Here is a 22,169-nt window from a genome sequence, read left to right on the forward strand (position 1 = left end):
CATGAATCAGTGAATTAAAATCCAAACAACTTTATTCTCTTATATTTGACACTAATCATGTAACGACCCAAAATCCGTGGGCACCGGAAAAGTGTGTTATCGGGCCTCCGTCTTAGTGAAATAAGTTCGAAAATAATTATTAAAAATATTTATGAGCCTAGTGGTGTGTCTAATTAGGTTTTAATTAAGTAAATTTAGCTTAATTTAGAGTAATTAGTAAAAAGGATTAAATTGAATAAAGAGTGAAAGTCTAATTATAGATTAAAAGAAAGTAAAAAGGATTAAAATGGAAATTAAGCCATTTAGCATAAGTTGAGACAGCAAACATGTTAAAATCTAAGATATTTTTAGATTTTAATTATGTAAATATATATAATTTAATTATTAATTACTTTTTATTTAAGTATATAGATATTTATTATTTATTATTATTCTATTAAATTATAATTTATATTATTAAATTATGATTATTATTATTATTAAAATAAATTAAAATAAAGACAAATGTATGGTGATTAAATTATACAAGTGTAATTCATATATTTATACATTTGTAATATATTTATTTAATTACTTTTTATTTAAGTAAAAATATTTTATCATATTAAAATATTAAATTATATAAACTAAATAAAATAAGGACAATTGGATGGTGATGATAATAGGTAAGTGTAAAATATATGTGTGTCCAATTGTAATATATATATTTGTTATTAAATAAGGTATTTATAACAATAATAATTAAAGTTAATAAAATAAAAGAATAAAAGAAATGAAATAAAATAAAATAAAGAAGAAACAGAGAACATTTCGAAACAGAACAGGAAAGAAAAAGGAAAAAAAGAAGAAAGGGAAAATTCAGGTTTTAAAGCTTGAAGTTTAATTGGTAAGTTTAATCAAGTCATTTTCTTATAAATTTGATGTTTTTGGAATCTTAGAGTGAAATACTCTTGAATTTAAGTTGAAATTTTGAAAGTTAATAGATTTTTTAGTAGGGTTTATGTTGAACAAATGATGGAATTAGGGGTTTATTTGATAGAAATTTTGATTAGAATTGAATAAAGGATTGAATTGTAAACTAAGCTATAAGTTTTGAGTTTTAGGGATTAAATTGAAATAAATTCGAAATTATGAAAATATGATAAAAATTAAGTAGTTAGATGTGAGTTTGATAAGAAATTGATGTGAGTTTGGTAAGAAATTGAGTAGTAAAAAGATATGAATTGAGAAAGAAAAATATATAGGTTTAGTTGGGATTAAAGTTGAATTAAAGTAAAAGCTAGATAAAAATTTCAGCATTTAAATTGTGTTATGCTAATAATTGTGAAATTATTTTAATTGTTCGTAACTAATATCGAGCCTGAAGCATCGGCCCAAAAAGGAAAAAGGAAAGATCGTCGATGATTAAATTCGAAGAGAATTCTGGTTTGTATCACTATAACTCAAGCTTTATAATTAATATGTGTTTAATTTAATATGACTATGTGGTAAGTATTTTAAGGTAAGTATTTAATGAAATAATAAAATTTGTGATTGGGTATTAAAATTGAGATTGATACTGAACTAAATTATTGGATTTTGAATATTGTTTTGAATACCGAATTAAACTGTGAAATTACTGAATAATGTTACGTATATTGCATTGAACTGTAAAATTTCTAATGAAGTAAATTACTGTATTACTGTGAAAATTGATCAAAATAATAAATTATAATTAATATTGAATCGAAATGGAAATTACACTGAAAAATTATTTAAATACCCTATTAACTAGTCGGGCTAGTTGGATATAGTTGGCATGCCATAGGATATGAAAGAGTACGGGTTTTTGCCGACTTACTAATCAGGCACTTATGTGCCGACTATTGTTATTATTATCAATTATTCATTCGATTCGACACTTTGTGTGTTGAATATCGTTATCATTCTTTATTCTGATTCAGCACTTTGTATGTTGAATATTATTCTTTATATCGCTCATCGCTACAATTCATCGATTCTTGATTAGATATTGTGTACCGTTAAGGCACATTGTGCCGTACTGGTGTGTTGGTTGAAATCCGTGTATCCGCCGAGTCTGAGTCAAGTTAATAGGGATAAATGAAATAAATCTACTTATAAAACTAAATTTGAATGATATGTCCTATATGAAAGTTGAGAATTGAAATAAATAAATAAGAATGGTATATATATAATTGAATGATAACATGAAAGATTGAATTGTTCATTAAGTGATTATAATTGTAATGTAAAAGTATGTGTGTGATTTAATGTATTTAATTATAAATTGAATTATAGTGATACCACTGAGTATATGCATACTCAAATGTCGGTTGTTTTCGATGCAAGTTGTAGAAGTCAAATCTTGAACCAAAGATCCAAAGCCAGACCCGACTTCAGCAAACTTTTGGTGATGTATATTTTCTTTTGGTAATGTGGCATGTACTTAGGATGTGTATAAATGTTATTATGTTTTGAATATAAATGGTTTAAAATATTAGTATTGCAAGTTTAAGAATTATAATGAAAAAGTTTATTCATTTCAATTTAATTAGCACAATGATTGTAATACCCCTACCCGTATTCATTGCCGGAATAGGGTACTAGGTATTACCGGAGTTTACGATTTTTTTTTAAGGAAAACTCAATATAATCCCTTTACAGATATCTAACCTTCCTTGCAATATTATATCGAGACCAATCCAAATCAACCAATCCAATTCAACATATTTTCAAGATAAATTCATGCATATTTATAAAATAACGTCATCACAACTCAAAACCAGGTTTGTTACCATACCAATGGCTAACTCTACATTCATTTCACAGAATCATTTACTTTATTAGCTTATACATGCCATTGATTTCCAAAATAAAGTTTCTTTATATACCGAAGTCCTGAGGTTGATAGTGTGATGTGTCTCTGACCAAATCCGACCTCCGAGCTCTTAACACTACAAAACAGGGAAAAAGGAAACGGGGTAAGCACTTTGTGCTTAGTAAGCTCATGTAACAAGAATTATACTTACCAAATATTTTCAATACAATACAATAAACATTCCTATATCCATTCAATGCATTATTACCCTAATATGCACAAACTCAACATTCAAGTTAGTACAATAATTTCCATGTACCAATAATATATACTATGATTGATGAACTCATCAATACCATGATTTCCATTTCCTTGTTATTTTTCCATATTTATCCCATTGAATTTCTTGGAATTTTCGATGGATTTTCAGAGATACACTTTTAGTGTACATTTTCGGATCCGTCAATTCATATTCATGTGCGCCCATATCCATTTCAGAGAGCACACTCATGGCTTCACCTTGCAATGGGATTACCATCGAGTTAAATCCTCAATATAACTCATAGAGTATTGTCGGGATTACCGGTCCGGGCTAAATCCTCAGCGACAATTACTCTAATGAGCTTGGATCTGAATTACCATCCAGCTAAATTCAGACCCTAATTCGGATTACCCGTCCGAGCTAAATCCATTTTCCACATATTCTTCGGGAGGGCTATATTAGGATAGGATCACCCGTCCGGGTTAGATCTTTTTTACCGTCAATTCCTTTTCAGAGATCCATCGAAATTTTCTTTCATTCAAACGGAATTTCTTCCCATTTTATCAAATATATCAATGTTTCATAAATTTCCATATAATGAACATTCAAATCATATTCATATCAAAAACATGCATTTCAAGCATTTAAGAATATAATTCAAGTTACACGAATTTACCTTGATACTTGTTTGTAAACAAAAAAAATCTACTAATCCCGAACTTTTTTCTTTCCTCGATCTAGCTTCGTATTTGAATCTTCTGGATTTGGTGCAAAAATTATGAAATACCAGCTTAGAGAACCCTCCTATGGCGTTTTTAGCTGCTGGAATTGAAGAGAAATGAAGAGAAATCTAGATATTTCCTATTTAGTCCTAGTTTTATTTAGTTAATTTTGCAATATTCCAATTTTTCCCTTAATTTATCAATTTTCCTGCTGATTTCATGCCCTTGCTGTCCAGCCCAAATAAATTTTGGGTCTAATTTCCTTTTAAATCCTCTCTCATTAGACACTTAAGCTATTTAATCATCCCATCCACTTTTACACCTTTTACAATTTAGTCATTTTCATTTAATTAACTATCCAAACATTAAAATTTCCTAACGAAATTTGAATACCACATTACTAACATTTCATAAATATTTATAAAATTATTTTTGACTCGGTTTTATGAGATAGAGGTCCCGATACCTTATTTTACCCAATTTCTTCAATAATTTCTTTTTCTAACTAACCACTAAATCGGTAAAATTTTTCTATCAATATTTTCATACGATTTTCCTATCATATCAATTTTCATGCAAAAATATTGAAATAAATTTCTCTTTAATTCCGATTTGTGGTTACGAAACTACTATTCCGATAACTTTGAATTTAGGCTATTACAATGATAAATTTAAATTAATATTATATTGATTAAGTTGATTAAAAAGTAAATAGAATAGAAAATGAATGTGTGAAATAAATTGGTTGAATTGGTTATGTTTGAAATGGATATGGTTTTAATTGCAGGGGGTTTTATGTAAAAATAAGAGAAATGCTGTCGAAATTTATAAAAAAAATAAATAAATAAAATAAAAATAAAAATTTGGAGTATTTAAACGAATCCCGTTTCACTTAAATGTATGTTTTAGACTTTAAGAGTTCGATATATGGATTTAGTAATTAAATTATGCTATGAATGTTATTTTATTTGTGAATTATTCATAAGTTGTCTGATACGTCAGGTAATGCCTCGTAACTCTGTTCCGGCGACGGTTCGGGGTTAGGGGGTGTTACAAATCATTAGATCTATTTAGATATATAGTAAATTCTTCTAGTCACCGATGGGTACTAATCCATTGCACTGATCATTGAATCGTAGTTTAGAGCTCGCTAGTTGAACTTTTTTCTAAAAAATACTTAACTACCCAATGACTTAAATAAAAACTTCTAAATAACCAGTGCATTAAATGAAAACTTCTGAATAATTTAATAACAAATTTATAACTTTTAGAATTAAATAACCAAAATATAAACTAGTTCACCTAACAATATAAAATTTGAAGCAAGTTTTTTATACTTTTATTTGAATAACCAAGTCGCTGATTTCTTGATTAAATTGATTTTAGGTTAGAAGACAAGTCTATAGATGTTTGATGCCGTCCTTAATAAAGTTGTAGGAGCCCTACATAGTGATAAAGCTAGTGGTGCTTTTGCTTAAATTAATTTGATGTAATTTTTAAATTATTTTATCACACGCAAAAAAAATAAAAATAAAAAGCAAAATAGTAATAACATTAACTAAAAAATTAGAAAGTAAATAAGAAATTGGAAAAAAATAAAAATAAAAATAAAAGAGGGTTGCATAATAAACACTTAGAAAGTTGGTAACTATAGAAAAAAGAATTGATTGAATTCATGTTACAGATTTGTGAGGTGCAGGGTGTAAATGAAGACAATTGTCAACCATTTGTATAATGTTCGTTTATTAATTATTTATTAAGTTAAATAAATGAGTATGAATAAATTTTTTATGTTTATTTAATAAACGAACGGATACGAACAGAGGTTTGTTCGATTCATTTATGTTCATGAATAAGCTCGTTTATTTATTAAAAATATTTTCTTATCAAAATTTCATTAGTATATATTAATAAAATTATATTGGTTTGTATTTTTTCATTTATAATATAGTTATTAATATTTATATTTGACTATTTTATATCTAAACAATATATATGTGTATGTATTTATTGTTTGTTTGTTTGTTTGTTTATTATTTATTAACATTGTTTGTAAATATGTTCAATTATATATTCATGGACATATTCATTTAATGTTTGTGAATATGTTCGATTAAGTTAAATGAACATGTTCGTGAACATTAAACAAATGAACATGAACACACATAATTTTAAATAAACAAACATGAACATAAATTTAAAATTCTTAACGAACACAAACTGAATATGATCAAATTTAAAAATAAACAAACGAGCATGAACAAGGTTTATTCTAGTGAGGTATAGGTAGCAATGTATGTTGATTCAGAAAATGTGTGATATTTTTTCAATTTTATTTTAATTGAAGTTTTATAATTAAACTGAAATTATAACAATTAATTTGTTAATTAATTAGGTGAAGGGTTTTCAAACGTAAGTTTTAATTGTTAAGGTTTTTTTTTCCTGAAACGTAATTACTAATATATTATTAGTAAACAAAAAAATAAAAGAACCATTATGATCTATTTACACCTAAAACATGACGGTTACTAAAATCAGAACAATTATTTCATGAGGATGTATTAGTAAAAGAAAAGAAAAAGCGAACGAGTGTAATATCCAAGATATGTCAAACTTTTACTATTAGAATTAAGATATTATTTATCATGATATTAAAATTTCTAAATTTTCTAACATTTGAAATTTTAAAAGGTGAGTTATTTTTATTTAAAATTTTAAATTTTAAAAACTTAATTAAAAGTTGATATATTGTGTATGTGTATGTCAAATCAATAAAATTAAAACGTTAATTTTTATCCGTTTTGAAGTGATTTAATATATATATAAATTTAAAACATAAAAAGTAAAAATAATTAATTAATTAAAATATTTTTATAAAATTAAAGGACCAGTTAAATAATTATATCTAAAATATTTAGTCTTCGGAGGAGCAGAAAAGACAAATATTAAAGTCACTAATTCACGACTTTATCCAATTGCCTCGTGCTTAGGCTGCATTTGGATAAATAGAACGTCCAAGTCAAATTAATTTGATATTAATTAAGAAATAAACAAATGCATAACTTTTTCTACAGAAATAAATAAAGTATTGTTATTTAATAAAATGGTTGTTGGGTTTTAAATTTTACAAGGGGTGATTAAATAATTATTTATTTTTAAACTTTTAGTATATATTTGGCAGTTTTTAACATCATTTGTAAAACTAAAAATTACACCATCAACTTATTAAATAATTAATATATATTAAACAATTATCCATAAACAAAATATGTAACTAATAAAGAGAATATTAATTCAAAAACAATAAAGAGAACAAATAAAATAATTATTAAATAATTATAATTGTCAATCATATAAAGAGAGAAATTATTTTATGAAACTTTCTCATCACATTATCCATAGCTCCTTTCTGATTATTTAATAATATTTTAACAAATTTTTTCATGTCTTTGACACATAATTTTAATAATTCTTTTACCCTAGACCTCGAATCTAGTACCTTAAACCTTGAATCTCAAGTTCTAAACCCTGAACCATGAATGTCGAATTTGAATACTGAATCTAAACCTTAAGCTTGAGGTTTGAGATTCAAGGTTTAAAATTTAAAGTTTAAGGTTCAGGGTTTGAAGTTCATGATTTAAATTTTGAGATTTAAAATTTAAAATTTAAATTTAAAGACTCAAATCCGGGTTCGAGTTTAAAATAAAAATTATCAAAATTATGTATCAATAATATAAAAAATAATTAGAATGGTCGATAAAATAATTACAATCGAAGACAAGTGATTAATCGCTTTGTTAGCATCAACATGACCTTAAATTACAATTATAATCAATATTATAATACATAATTAAAAAATATATAATTGATACAATATATGACTTAAATTTAAAATCTCGAAATTTTAAAAATCTCAAAATTTTTATTGTCCTGTTTTTTAATTATAATTCATCTTAAAAATAAAATAATAATAAGAAAAAGAGCAAAGTGCTTAGCCTATAATAATTCATAATTAAGAGAGAAACAGTATAGGAAGAGTCCGCTGTTGTGGACCTGATAGTGAAAGGGGTGGCGAGTGGGACCCACGTTTATACATCGGGATCCGCACACGGGAGGAAATGGTCTCCAAAGTCACGAAAAGCGGGCCCACATTAATAGCAAAATCCCCGCCCCGCCCCGCCCCCGCTTTTTTTTTTAACCGTACGATCTAAATTATATAACGTCAACCTTTCTCACTCTCACTTACACTTCCCCCTTTCGCTCCCCAACAAAAAAAGAACTTGATTAGCCGCGGTTTTTTTTTCCTCCGCCACTTGATTGCTTCTTTTTATTTCTGATCAAAATAATATAAGCAAAATTGATATTTTGTTGAAGAAGATATAGATTGGTGATTGCTTTTGGTACAGAGATATATATCATTTCATTTGTTCCTTGTTCTCGATTTGAGGTAATTGTTAATTCTTTGCTTTGCTTAGAATCTACGTTTGAGTTTGTTTCTTTTTTTCTGGCGTTCGGGATTTTCGCCGACTTACTTCTCTTCTGTAATCGATATCTTTTTCTAGATCGGCGAGGTTTTCAAGGTTTTCGTCGCTTTCTCCAACCTGCATTGCTTCCATTCCTAGCTGGTAATCAATTATTCTCTCCCTCACGCACTCCTTTTTTATTAGATTAATTTCGCTTTATGTTTTCATTTTTCTTTTCTTGTTTGTTAATTAGTGCTGTGTTTGGTTGCCGGTAAACAAGAAGGAAATAAAGAAAAATAAAGGAATGGTTCTGTTTAAGTTCTTTTGTTGTTTTATATATTTTGTTTCAGCTGAACTTTTTGACCGATGTTAGCTTTTTATCTCGTCATTGGAAAGAATGCGAACTCTTTTCTTTCTTTCTTTTTTTTGGTTTTATCTTGCATTTTCCGTAAATTTCTCAACCGCTAAACGGAGGCTGGCTTCTGTGATCCTTAATTAGAATTCTTTATGGATCTGTGAGATTCTTTTGTTTTGGACTTGAATCAAACGAAGCTGATTGTGTTTGATTGTTGTCCGTAAATTTAAGTACGGAAAAAGAAACGTCGTTAAGAATATAGAATCTTTCTTGTTCTTTTTCTAGAGACCATAGTTGATTACTAGACCTAGAGATGGACTTCTGTTTAAATGATAAGGAAAAAGATTACATCTTTGGGACTTTTTCAATGGCAAATGACTCTGATCACTAGTGGTTTGTTGCATTTCTGTTGATCGGTTGCCTTGCCAGCTGAGCTGCCATAGATTCTAATTACTGAAGCAGAACTAATCTTTTCTATTGATCCATTGATTTTGAGTTTGTTTTTTTTTCCCGGAGGGAATTGGACTTATATCTGGGCAAATAGAAAAGATGAGCTTGGATTTGTTTGACCCTGGATGATCCGGAAAGATTTTTTGCTGCATTTGTTGGCCATTGATGATTAGAACAAAGTTTTGTTTCAATAGGTTTTGAGAGGAAACTTGGCATGTTTTTTTAACATGACTTGCAAAAACAACAATAAATTTAGTACATTATGTCATTTATACATATTCAGCTATAATTCAATGAAATTGGTGAACTGCTCATGTGAGAAACTAAATTTTGCAAATTTGCAGCTAACATGGGGCAGTAAAGCAAAAGAATATCATTGCCATTTGATAGAACAAAAAGCTAATGAATAATTAGAAAGTTTGAGGGACATGGGATTTGGTTCAAAGTCAGAAAGGAGTTCAAACCCACAGCAAAGTTCAAAGACAGGGAAGGAGAAAGTTCACTTGCCTCATGGAGGCCTGAGGTTAAAGAATAATGAGAAGTTAAATGTAAAGAACGGCATTACTTTTCCATATGGTAATCTGCCAGGTGAAATAGTAAAAAATCAAATTCAAAGCACCTTGGTTGAAACAAAACCTTTTGGGAATTGCCAGGGCCAGCATCTCAAGAGCAAGCCAACAAAAGAAGATGAGCTTGTTAGGTACATGTCAAACTTGCCGGGTTACCTACAGCGTGTAGACAGTTCAGATAACCTTCAAGAGAAGGCATTGAATGTCGGAGTTCTGGATTGGGCAAGTCTAGAAAAATGGAAGTACCACCGAAAGCATATCCCAACAATAACTGGCAATGATGTATCATCCACAAGCACCATTTTAACATCGAAAACAGATACCAAGTCCGCTTCCTTTTCTAGTGCTGTTACCAAGGTTGCCTCTGCCAATAAAAGTAAGCAACACTCTTCAGCTTACTCAAGTCCTACCTCACCTCAAAAGGGTGGCATTCCTCGAGGTGCAAAACCATCTACTCCAAAGGTTAGACACTATCAAGATATTGATACTGCTTCCAAGAGTTCCTTGGATCAGCAGAAGAAGACATCCAAGACAAATAAATCCTTTGGCAAAATTCATTCCGATGTAATTCTTGAGAAGGGGAAGAAAAAAGAGTTAGATCAGAAAGTCACTTCAGAAATGGGAAATATGTCATCAAACATGAGAAACCATGGGGTCTCACCTCTGCCAAAGGAAACTGTAAGTGTTTGTAATGGTGGAGCAAAAAAGAGAGTAGAGCGAAGGCGGGAAACTGATGTAAACATAAAGGACTTGGATCAAAAAAGCACTAAAAATTTGGAGGCTTCTTCGTCGAAATCCAGAAGTTATGCAGCTCCACTGGGTCCTAGCAAAACACTAAGTGCTGAGAGCAACAAAACTAAGAACAAAGAGATGGAGGAATCCAAAATTGATCTTACTCATCAATTTTTACCTGGTGAGCGCAGGAATGTTGTTCTTCTTCCAAGATCTGCCCGAGGCAGCTTTTCTGAAGAACTCCAAGATGGGACTTTGAATGAAGCAAAACGGAATAGCTTTTCCTATGACCTACTTCAGAAGGATCATTTTCTTGAATTATGTTCTGATGTTCCTCATTCTTGTCCACTTCCTTCTGGAGTTGAGAGGAATCCTGAAACTAGAATTATGGCACAAGGTCTGAAGCCTTCTTCTGATGCATCTAGTAGGTCTGTGTTAAATAGCACAGGAAATATAAGATCTCAGGGCAAGTGTTCTGCTGAGAACAAGACCAAGTCTCAGGATGCTCATGTTGAAACTTTAAAGATACTGGAAGAAGAAATGGCTGAATTGACTACCAAAGGAAGCAGAACTAGCTCACCAAATCGCCGTTTTAGTTTCAGCTTAAGTCGTCTGAGTAGAAGTTTCAGTTTTAAGGAAAGTTCTACAGTCCCACAAATGAACCCCGGTTATGTTTCTGTCAAGTCCGGCCCAGTGAGGTCTGATTCTTCTGGTTTTCTGGATGATATGAACAGAGAGAAGTTGAATGGCCATACCAGAACTAGATCCAGCCCCTTAAGAAGGGTGCTAGATCCACTACTGAAGTCCAAGGGCTTAAATTCCTTCCGATCCACTGATGCTGTTCAACCATCACAAGGAGGCTTGAATTCCTCTAATCCAGGGACCGTTAATACAAACGAATCCTTTCAGGCAGAAAAGTTGGGGCGATCAATGATTAAAGCTCTTCTAGAGGTTGCAACAAAGAATGGACTCCCACTGTTCAGATTTGTTGTCAACGATGGCAATAACATGCTTGCAACTACCATGAGAAGTCTAGCATCATCTGCCAAGGGGGGATCTGATCAGATTTATGTATTCTCTTCAGTTAGTGAAATTAAGAAGAGTGGCAGCTGGATAAGTAAAGGAAACAAGGATAAAAAATGTGGCTACATCTACAATATCATTGGACAAATGAAGATTTCAGACTCTCATATTTCAGATTTGGTAAAGGAGTCTGTTCTATTCAGTGTGGAGCAAAGACAAGCAGATCAAGCATCAGCAAAGTTTACGCCAAGTACTGAGCTTGCTGCTGTTGTCATCAAAATACCTGGTGAAAGCAATGTACAGCAGGTTGAAGATATAACGAATAATGGCTCTACAGAATCTTTGGCTACATATGGATGCACTTGCACCTTTATAGAAAATTCGAGCTCCAATATTACTACTGCCATACTTCCTGGTGGTGTCCACAGCTTGCCTAACAAAGGAATACCTTCCCCATTGATTGACCGGTGGAGATTTGGTGGATTATGTGACTGTGGAGGTTGGGATGTTGGTTGTAAATTACATATTCTCTCCAACCAGAACTGCAGTTGCTGTAAGAATTCAAGGATGTATCAAGCATGCCCGGATCCCAACCATCTTGAACTTTATCCACAGGTATTCTCCTTTCTTTTTCATTACCATTTAGTTCACCACTGTATCATAATGTCGTTTGAATATCTAAATTAGTTCCTCTTTTGTACTTCATGCAGGGAGAAGCACAACAGGACGTGCCTATCTTCAGCTTGGTTCCACATAAAAATGGAATTTATGCAATTGAGTTCAGTTCATCAATCACTGCATTACAAGCGTTCTTTATCTCAGTAACAATTATAAGTTGTCGGAAATCATCTGGTTTTCCAGAATTTGGTGACCTGCCTGAAGGAAAACTTATAAAGGAGACAATGTTGAATGGCAGCCTTGGGATGGACAACAAACAAACCGTTGCCCTTGGAACCATGCCTGCAAGATATGCTCCGAACCCACCACATTCCCCGGTTGGGAGAGTATAGTTTCAAATGCCGGGACCAGCTTTGGTTTTTCAGGTATAGTTATCAAAAATCTCAAAGGGTACAAAACACTGGGATGCCATGTTGAGAGTCAAACCATTCATGATCCATACAGGGAATTGGATTTGGGTGTAGACTTGTTCAACATGGTTAATCATGATGATTTTGTTAAGAGTTGCACATCATCAATAGATCACTTGTATAAAGGAAATAATATTGGTAATTCATTATATACCATTCACAGTTTTAATCAAGTGGGGTTTTCGTTTTAAGGTCAACAATTGCTTAGCTGTGTTAGCACTTAGCACAAACCTTTTAATAATCTGCTTATGAAATATACCAATCAGTTATTTTCCTTGCTATGATCATTGGATTGAGTAATATAAATGCACTTATTCTGAATGTAAAATCTTAAATTAATATTGATTTCTGTGTATGAATACAACTAAACTAAAATGTAATGGTCAATTCAATTCAATAAAATATAAATTGTATAAAAGATTTCATAGCATGGACAATTATTTGGTACACAGGCGGAAGCGAGGTTGCAATTTTGCCACGTCTTATTATTTTTAAAATTTTTTTAAAATATAACTTAAAAACACATTATAAAATTTTAACCTCACCAATGGAGTTAAAACTTTCCACCAATGTACCAATTACTTATCCAATACCTTCTATATATATTTGAAGCAAAGATCAAACTTGATGCGATTATAAAGCAAATTGACTACCATCTTATGAACAATGTAGACCACCACAGCAGCTAATCATTTTATTTCCAGATAATACTGATATCGGCAATGCATTAAAAAAATTATTTGATTTATGCAAACATCCACCCAAATTAAGAGGGAAAAGAAACCCAGACTTGATCGAAAAGGAAATGTTCACAATGTGTTCTACAGATGATCTTCCAAAAAGAAAAAAAAAAAAAGTATATAATAGGAGTGCAAAACATAATGATAATGAAATATGATTCACAAGTCAGCTTGAGAAGCATGGTGAACGCATATATACCATTCACCATTAATCCTCTCAAACACATTTGTTACAAACTGTGCCCCCCAATTGTTACCTTTTGTTGTCTTCACAAATTCCATGCATGTAACATACCCGAAATCTCCTTTAACATGAACCCTAACATTTTTCAGCTCTATTTCTAGCGGAAATTCATAGTTCATCCACACAATTTCCCAGCTTTCCATTATGAAATCATAACCGGATATCCCATTTGCCGCTGGGTGCACACAACAAACATCATCTCCTTTCGCCCAAAGGTTCTGCATTGTGGCTAGATCCCCTCTCCTAAAAGCATCATAAAACCGTGAATTTGCTGCCAGTACAGAAGCCTTACTATCCTCATGTAGGACTCGTAGATCGTCCCTGATTTTTGCTGCTTCAGCATAGTTTTCTTCCTCGATGGCAATCTGTAGGTCCCTGTGTAAGGTTTGTTCATCCGATATGATGCTTTCAGCACTCAGGTTACCCTCCACGTCATCGCCTTTGGCTTGACAAAGCATCGACAGTAGCACATGTGGATTTTGTCTGAAGGGTGCTGCACTAAATTAATCAGCCATTAGAACTATCTCAAACTCAAATCCCAACAAGAAAATACATTGGTAGAGTGAAGAAACCTAAATAAAAGTAAAATTCTTCCAACAAAATATATATATCGAAGAACTCATTGGAAGCTAAATATGAGTTCAATTCCAAATGTAGATAACCAACTTCACAATTACTTAATTTATATGAAAAAAAAAACCCTCAGAAATATATACATTCAGATAATTTACAAAGCCAAGAAACTCACGAGGTCTTCCATTAGGCAACTTGGAGAGGCACTGACCCGGAAACTTGGTCTTATTTCCTCTTGAAGCCTTAGCTACTACCGTAATGCATGGCTTTGGAATTGGAAGTGGTTGAGAAAAGCAACGAAGTCCCTTAAAACAATTAGTGCTTGAACATGGCATGCAATTAACATTTGCCTATACCAATTAAAAGAAGATTAAGGATAATTTTGTTGTAAATATACCTGGAAATAAACAAAATCCCCCCGCCCCCGCCCTTTTATCTCAAGCAAATGGGAAATTTTCATTATTCATCATTTCAAGAATTCCTTTTTTCCCAAATGAATAGATATATAAAAAAGAAGGTGATCTCAGTTGGAACCATATCTATAGGATTTGAATAATAAATTGAAAGGGGCTATTAACTAGATTAAACAATAAAAAAATGCCCATTTGTTCAAATTCGAGGAATTAACAGCAACTAAAACTTGAGCGAAATAGATTACAAAAACAAAGACACGTAGGAGTAGGGAAAATAAAATAAAACTTACATTGTAGCAAAAGCTAGATCCTTGGATTGCCATGAAAGTGAAACCCAAAGTTACTTACATAGAAAGATAAATATAAGAGAGGGAGGAAAGAAAAAGGGGTTTTGGAGTTTGAAAGGTAAAAGGGTTTTGCTGTATTTGCTCTATCTTGTGTAGGATCAGGACAGGCGCGTCTGGAAGCAAAAAAATGGGAGATTTCATTGTGGAGGGCATTCATGTATTAGAAAATGAGTAAAAGGTTATGGGCCTCAAAGGTCCAGTTGAACATAAACTCAGACATGGGCTCCCTGGATTCACTCGACAAAAGATAAGCTAATGTAACAGACCTGGGTTTTGGGTTCACATAATTGAAGCCTGTTTGGTGAAATTCTATGGCTCAAATTGAAGCCTACAGAGTAGAGGCTAAGATAAATCCAGGAAGAGGAAGGCGACATTAGTGTTAGGTAATTGAAAGGTGCCGATGTGTATTTGGCATTTGGCAATTGGTACCCACGCACGGCAGACAGGGAAGGGGAAGCAACAAACAAATTAGCCATCAAGCGAAGTCAGCCCTCCTTTCATCTGGAGTTTCCAGGGAAGGGTCCCCCACTGGCCTAACCCTGATACCACCCAGCAGCCTTTCTAATTTTGACATGCTTTGAAGCCTAGTTTAGGCCTTTGGAATAAACGATGCTTCAATATAGGGTTTAGGGTTTAGACTTTTTTATTCAACCACTGTATGGTATAAATATTCAGGAGGTCACTCTAGGCTCCCAGCTAATTTTAATTTCTCTCAAAATCAATAAAGTAATTTAGTTCGTAACCTATTTAAAACTGAGAAAATAAATAAACAATTGAAAATAATGTTAAGTATTTTGTTAACACATGTTACACCCTGCCATTATAGCTTGGAAGATAGACCTTGAGCAGTAGGACTCTTCTGAGAAAATTTGGTTTATAATTTGTCTACAAGTGGACTTACTCATTAATCACTATAGTAAGTCTCAATTATCGTGTTTTATCTAAAATTACCCATGACACGTCTTAGTGTTACTTTATCTAGGCATGTGGCATCAAGCCACTTGCTTCTAGCATACTAATAGCCCGTTTTTGGAGGGGCCAAGCTAAAATTAGATATACTACGTAACAATCAATTTAAACACATAAATAATCGGTTCAAAAGAAGCAATATTCTAACATAGCAATCGATTCAAAAGAAATAATATTTCAACATGACAATAGATTTAAAAGAAGTAGTATTCCAACATAACAATCGATTTCAATATAAAAACAATCAATTCAAAAGAAGTAGTATTCCAATATAACAATCGATTTAAACATAAAAATAATTGATTCAAAAGAAGAAGCAGTATTCTACTATAACAATCAATTCAAAAGAAACAATATTTCAACATTACAATCGATTTAAACATATAAATAATTTATTCAAAAGAACCAATATTCCAACAGGATAATCGATTTAAACATAAAAACAATAAATCCGAAAGAAGCAATATTTTTGAAAATTTACAAAAGTCTTAAAGCTTGGGGGGCTATAGTATATCTACAAAGAGCTAAATTATAAAAAAATTTAAACATTAGGGGGCCATGGCCCCCATGGACCTCTACTAGGCTTCGCCATTGCTAACAACAATTGAGCACATGGAATATTGAGACAGAACATGACAATTATATAATGCCTCGAGTCTAAGGAAAGACCTAAGCAACCCAAATTCTTTCTCTTGACCTATCCCAAGCCTTATCATCTCCTTCCTTCTCCCAATTAAATCAGACATTATCCTGCAGTTCTTTGTCTTGTCTTACAAGGTGAACCACCCATCTTCACGACACCTCTTGTATCATAATACACAAAAACATGTCCAACAACAATTTTTTTTTTCTTTTATATAATTACAAGTGTCCTCGTTTGTTTTACAATTTAAGCTTATACTATTCAGCGTCAGGATGGTATTCAAGCAAAGCTCTCTCAACAATTATGACTTCATTCAATTCAAATACTTGGAGAAAATGTCCATTACGACTTCTTCTAATCAATTAGTTTAATTTTGATTCTACATGTTAACAAAAATATTTAACGCCAACTTCCATTGTGATTGTTTGTTTATATTTTAATTACTAGAAATCACATTACACGATATGCTGTGAAAATTACGGATTTATGACACAAATGTATATTTAAAAATAAAATAAATAAAATAAAATATATAAAACATAATAAAATGAAGCTATAGTTGAATGGTAAACTTAAAATTTTACAATTACAATTAACCTAGGTTTAAATCCCATCATTTTTATATTTTTATTGATTTTTTACGTATAAAGATTAATTTACTCTCAAATAATATAGCTTATTTTAAAGAATTAATTAAGGAATTTTTATTTATATTTATATGATTTCTATGTGTCAATAAATTATAAAACAAATAACATTGTTCTAAATATACTACATGAACAAAATTTATTTATTTGTAGACCACCTTAATTGTAACACCCCTTAACCTTAAACCATCGCCGAAATAGGGTTACGAGGCATTACCGAATATATCAGACAACTTACAAAATAATTCACAAATAAATAATAATATTCATAGTATAATATAATAGTTAAGTCCTAATAATAGATGCTCGAAACTAAAACGTAAATTAAAAGTGAAAAGAAACTTGTTCAAATTCTCCGAAATTTTTTTTTTAATTTCGACAACATTTCTGCTTATTTTTACATAAAACCCCCTGCAAACTTTAAACCCCAAAACAAACTAATATCAATACTCCAACCAATGATTAAGTATACTCAATTACATCCAATTTATATTAAAATAATAATTTAATACCTTAGTTTAAACAATATAACATGTTAGTATATATGTATAATTAATAATATTTATTTCATTTCAATTATTTAATACCAAACTTACCATTTCACAACTTTATATCATATTCATAATCCAAAACATTATAATCATTTATATACAACCAAAATCATTTAACTTAATGTATACACATAATTTATATGCAACTACCTAGTACATGCCACTTAACAAAAGGAAGAAATACATCACCAAAATCTTTTTGTTGAGTCGGGTTTGTTTTGGATGTTAGACCGAATCCGAAACTCTAATAACTGCATGACGAAACAATCAGATCACTGAGTATTTCATACTCAATGGTATTACTATAAATCAAGACTATTTAATTAATAAATTACAAACATCAACCATAAATTTATTATTTATTTAAACTAATTATATATATAATTATATTACTTCATAATTCTTAAATTCATAATTTTTTTTCCATACCAACTCAATTCATAATTTAGTTCATATATTCTTTCTCATACTTTTCAATAGTGCTAAAACAAATAATCTCATTTTCAAAATTTCATTTCAATTATTTACCCTATTAACAAGGCTCGGACTTTGACAGATACGCGGATTTCATCCAAACACACCAGAATATCCAACCCAAATACATCCGGAATATTGTAAATCCTCCATAACACACCGGTATAATATATCCTCCCAAACACACCAATAAGGCATTAAATGTCTCTTCGGATAAACCGAAGTATATAATAACAGAAACATCTTTTCGGCCGAACTACAAATCTCCTCATCACATCACAAATCCAATGGCATGCCATTTGTATCAAATCTAGTCCGACATGTTACTAGGGTATTATTTTACTTTTCTAATTTCAATTTCATTTCCACAAAAATTTTCAATACTCAAACAATTCAAACATCTATTATCTTAATTCATATACAAATTAATTTTCACACATACTCATATTTAATTTCAAATATAATACTTACCTTATCTTAATTATTTCATAACTATAAATTCAATATACATTTAATAAATAGTTTGAGTTATAGTAATACAAACCCGAAACACGAGTTTACTCCTCAACGATCTTTTCTTTTTCTTTGGATGCCGATGCCTCGTTTTCCTTGTTAGCTACGAAAAAAATTATAATAACAATTTACATTATTAATTACAGCATTAATTTAATAATTAAATTTCTAAACAATTCCTACCTTCTTCCCAATTTAATCCTAACTAAACTTAATTATTTTCTTAATCCAATTCACTCTCTTTTTCTATTCAAATTTTGTCTAAACTTATATTTAACTATAAAATTTCCTGCATATTTCCCTAATTTCTAAATTTCTTTAATTTAGTCCCTACAACATAAAACTTATAGCCTAGTTTACAATTTAATCCCTTAATCAATTCTAACTTAGAATTCATTCAATTAAATCCCTAATTCCATAATTTGTCCAACATGAACCATATTTGGAAACATATGAACTCTTGAACTATCAACTTAATTTCATCAAAATCTTGTTTTAAAGCTTCTAAAACATCAAAATTAACTAAAAAGGACTTAATTGACTTACCAAATTAACTCCAAGCTTCAAAAACCCTATTTTCCTTTTTTCTTTTTTTTTCTTCTTTTCTTTCCCCTGTTTCGAATGCTCTCTGTAACTTTCTTTCTTTCTTTCTTTTTTTTTTTTTTTTTTTTTTTGCGTTTCATTTGTTTTATTTGTTTTATGTTATATTTTATATTTAATTAATTTAATAAATATCTATTTTCATAACAAATACTAATATTACAATTGGATACATATTTATTTTTACATTTGTACCAATGATTTATTACCATTGTCATTATTTAATTTGTTTCTCAAACAAAATCTCATAATTTTAATAATTTAATTATTTATTTAACAAATATCTTTTTACTTAAATTATAAGTAATTAAGTATTTAAATTACAAATGTACCAATGTAATTTTTAGACATGTATATTTTATTACCATATAATTATCTACTATTTAATTTATTTAATAATAATGCTAATAATAATAATCTAATATAAAACCATAATGTTAATTAATAATTATAATAATTTAATATAAAACCATAATAATAATCATTATAATATATAAAACCTAAATAAAATCTTTAATTTTATTTCACCAATATGTCGCCTCATTTGTAGTCAATGGCTTAATTGCCATTTTAGTTCTTTTATTTTCTATTGCTTTAGAATTAAACTTTTACCCCTTTTTCAATTAGTTCTTTTTGCTAATTATTCTAAATTAAGCTAATTTCACCTAATTAAATCCTAATTAGACACACCACTAGGCTCATAAATATTTTTAATAATTATTTTCGAACTTATTTCACTAAGACAGAGGCCCTATAACTCACTTTTTCGGTGCCCGTAAATTTCGGGTCATTACATTAATTTAGTGGGGCTAATTAGAAGAAAATGTTGATTTTAAAATTTAATTAAGAAATTAGGTTTTTTTTCTCTTAAATTTAAGGAAATAGGCTGATTTTAAAGATCGACAAAAGGGTTAGAAAATAATTTCTCATATATCGACAACTCCGTTAGTGTCGTTGAAAGACAACAATACACGCAAGCATTAATCCTGAAGTTAATCGAGGGTCTTCTAATGCCAAATAAATCTCAAATTTTGGTACATTTAAGGTGGGTCCTATAACTAATCGACTTAAAAGAAGCGAGACGACTCAGTTAGGCATCAGTTGTGTTGGCGGCATTGTACCGAGAGATGTGTCAGGCAACAAAAGCATAAAAATTTAAAATCAGTGGTTGCATACTCTTTCTTCAGTCATGGGCATGGTACCACTTACCATTTTTACGTCCCGAGTAAACACCTTTTATGAATTTCCACTCGTAATAAGGTAAAATTTATTTAATAATATAGTTATCATAATATTTTTTTCATTATTATATTTTTGAAATAACATATTATTTGAATAGGTGGAACAATGACGTGAGTCATATGGGTATACCAGACGAGCTCGAACGTATCCGATTATTGTTAGATCAACAATCAAAAGTCGAGGTTTGTTTTCAAAATTTTCAATTATATAATATTTACATAAGGATTTGAAATTTAATATTAGGTACACAATAATATTTATAATTTCATCACTAGCCTAGTATGTGAAACCGAACCAATGGGCCAACCAGTGGCAGGACTGGACCGGTTAGGCTGTCATTGTCTTAGACGGAACTGACTTGGGGTGCCGTCAGAGTTGCACCTGTGATAGCACCATCGGACCCTACGGTGCCAGCGATGGCGACATTCTAGTGGCCAATGGGCAGTCCTTTGACGGTTGAGCAATAGAGGAATCACACTTCTACTGGGGTTCTACAAAATAATTTGATTTCAAATTAACTATTTCAAAAATAATATTATTTTAATAATTTAATATTAAATTAAATTTAATACTTATTTTGATAGTATTTTATTAATTTAATATTAAAGTGACTATCTTAATATTAAATTTAAGTTAATATTTATCTTGTAAATAAATATTCTATTAATTTAATATTAAAGTGATTAATTTTAATCATAGTTGAGCTCTCTAAACTCTCTATTGAGCCATGAGTCATTATTTTTCACATACTAAAATTCAAGAGAAAGTTGTAAAGAGAAAATTCTCTAAAGAAATTATTTCGGAAGATTTCTAGAGATTTTTTTATTTACAACTTGGTCCAAAAGTTTAAAGAAATTGTGAAATTACCTCACTGGTAATTTTGTGAATTTTTTTTTTATTCTAAACGATACCTGTTGTATTTTTTAGGATAATGAAGAATACTATTCGACCAAAGCATTCATCTTAAACGAATAAAAAAGGTACAATTTTGATTAAGTGATTATTACTTTATATATCCAACACTTTCACTAACCCCATTTGTTTTACATAAGCACCACATTATGCACTATTATGTCATGCATCAACACCTTTTCCAAGTATATTTTTTGCACCAGCTCCATCCCCAAGACCATATAACAAGCCACTATCAATAACAACACCGATGTATCTACCATCGCCTACAATTTCAACATTCTATCCATAACTGGATTATTCGACACCATACACTTGCCGCAACTTTAGCATCATTGTTCTTTAGAGGTGGGTTATCTTCGCAACCACATATTAATACCACAAACAATATACGATAGGAACCTAGGACACAAATGCACCTAGCACAAAAGAACAAAATAAAGATAAAGATAAAAAAGACGGTGGAAGTCAAGATGAAGATGAAGAAGATGAAGAGCTGGAACCCTAACTACGACAAATCCTCTTCATAACTGGCACCCACTAGGTTGTGGCACACATTCAGGCCGACAATGCTAATGAATATTTTATTTTAAAATTTTCTCATATAAATAATCATTTAGTTTGTGAACAAATTAAGTATTCTCCTCAATGTTGCCCCCAAGTGTGGACATGTTGGCTTACTATGCTCTGGGTTCCTACAATAACTGGATAACCTCGGTTGGTCTATCCTCTCCCAAATGTCCATATTGTCGTGTATCTAAGTAGAATTAGATCGACTCGACTCACGTTTCAGCTTTTTCTCCATCGTCATAATCACTT

At 30.6% G+C, this 22,169-nt stretch overlaps 2 protein-coding genes across 5 annotated transcripts; one reads left to right on the top strand and one right to left on the bottom strand.

The window, feature by feature from the left end:
* Window positions 1–8,026: 8,026 nt before the first annotated feature.
* Window positions 8,027–12,682, top strand: LOC108457472 (uncharacterized). Of its 2 annotated transcripts, XM_017756554.2 has the most exons (4): window positions 8,027–8,249; window positions 8,365–8,427; window positions 9,415–12,009; window positions 12,105–12,682. In XM_017756554.2, the coding sequence occupies exons 3-4, from the start codon at window positions 9,499–9,501 to the stop codon at window positions 12,402–12,404; spliced, it is 2,811 nt and encodes a 936-aa protein (XP_017612043.1). In that variant the 5' UTR covers window positions 8,027–8,249; window positions 8,365–8,427; window positions 9,415–9,498; the 3' UTR covers window positions 12,405–12,682. The 2 variants fall into 2 exon arrangements, with proteins under 2 accessions (XP_017612043.1, XP_052874972.1); XM_053019012.1 differs by lacking the exon at window positions 8,027–8,249 and having other exon boundaries at window positions 8,269–8,427.
* Window positions 12,683–13,248: 566 nt separating this feature from the next.
* On the bottom strand, window positions 13,249–14,957 carry LOC108455771 (uncharacterized). Of its 3 annotated transcripts, none has more exons than XM_017754317.2 (3): window positions 14,743–14,957; window positions 14,251–14,389; window positions 13,249–13,959 (listed from the first exon to the last, which is right to left on the bottom strand). In XM_017754317.2, exons 1-3 carry the CDS (start codon window positions 14,773–14,775, stop codon window positions 13,382–13,384), a joined length of 750 nt encoding a protein of 249 aa, XP_017609806.1. In that variant the 5' UTR covers window positions 14,776–14,957; the 3' UTR covers window positions 13,249–13,381. The 3 variants fall into 3 exon arrangements, with proteins under 3 accessions (XP_017609806.1, XP_052874973.1, XP_017609805.1); XM_053019013.1 differs by having other exon boundaries at window positions 14,215–14,305; window positions 14,743–14,956; XM_017754316.2 differs by having other exon boundaries at window positions 14,215–14,389; window positions 14,743–14,956.
* Window positions 14,958–22,169: the final 7,212 nt, after the last annotated feature.

The sequence above is a fragment of the Gossypium arboreum genome, chromosome 9, assembly GCF_025698485.1.
Source record: "Gossypium arboreum isolate Shixiya-1 chromosome 9, ASM2569848v2, whole genome shotgun sequence".
Lineage (NCBI taxonomy): Eukaryota > Viridiplantae > Streptophyta > Magnoliopsida > Malvales > Malvaceae > Gossypium > Gossypium arboreum.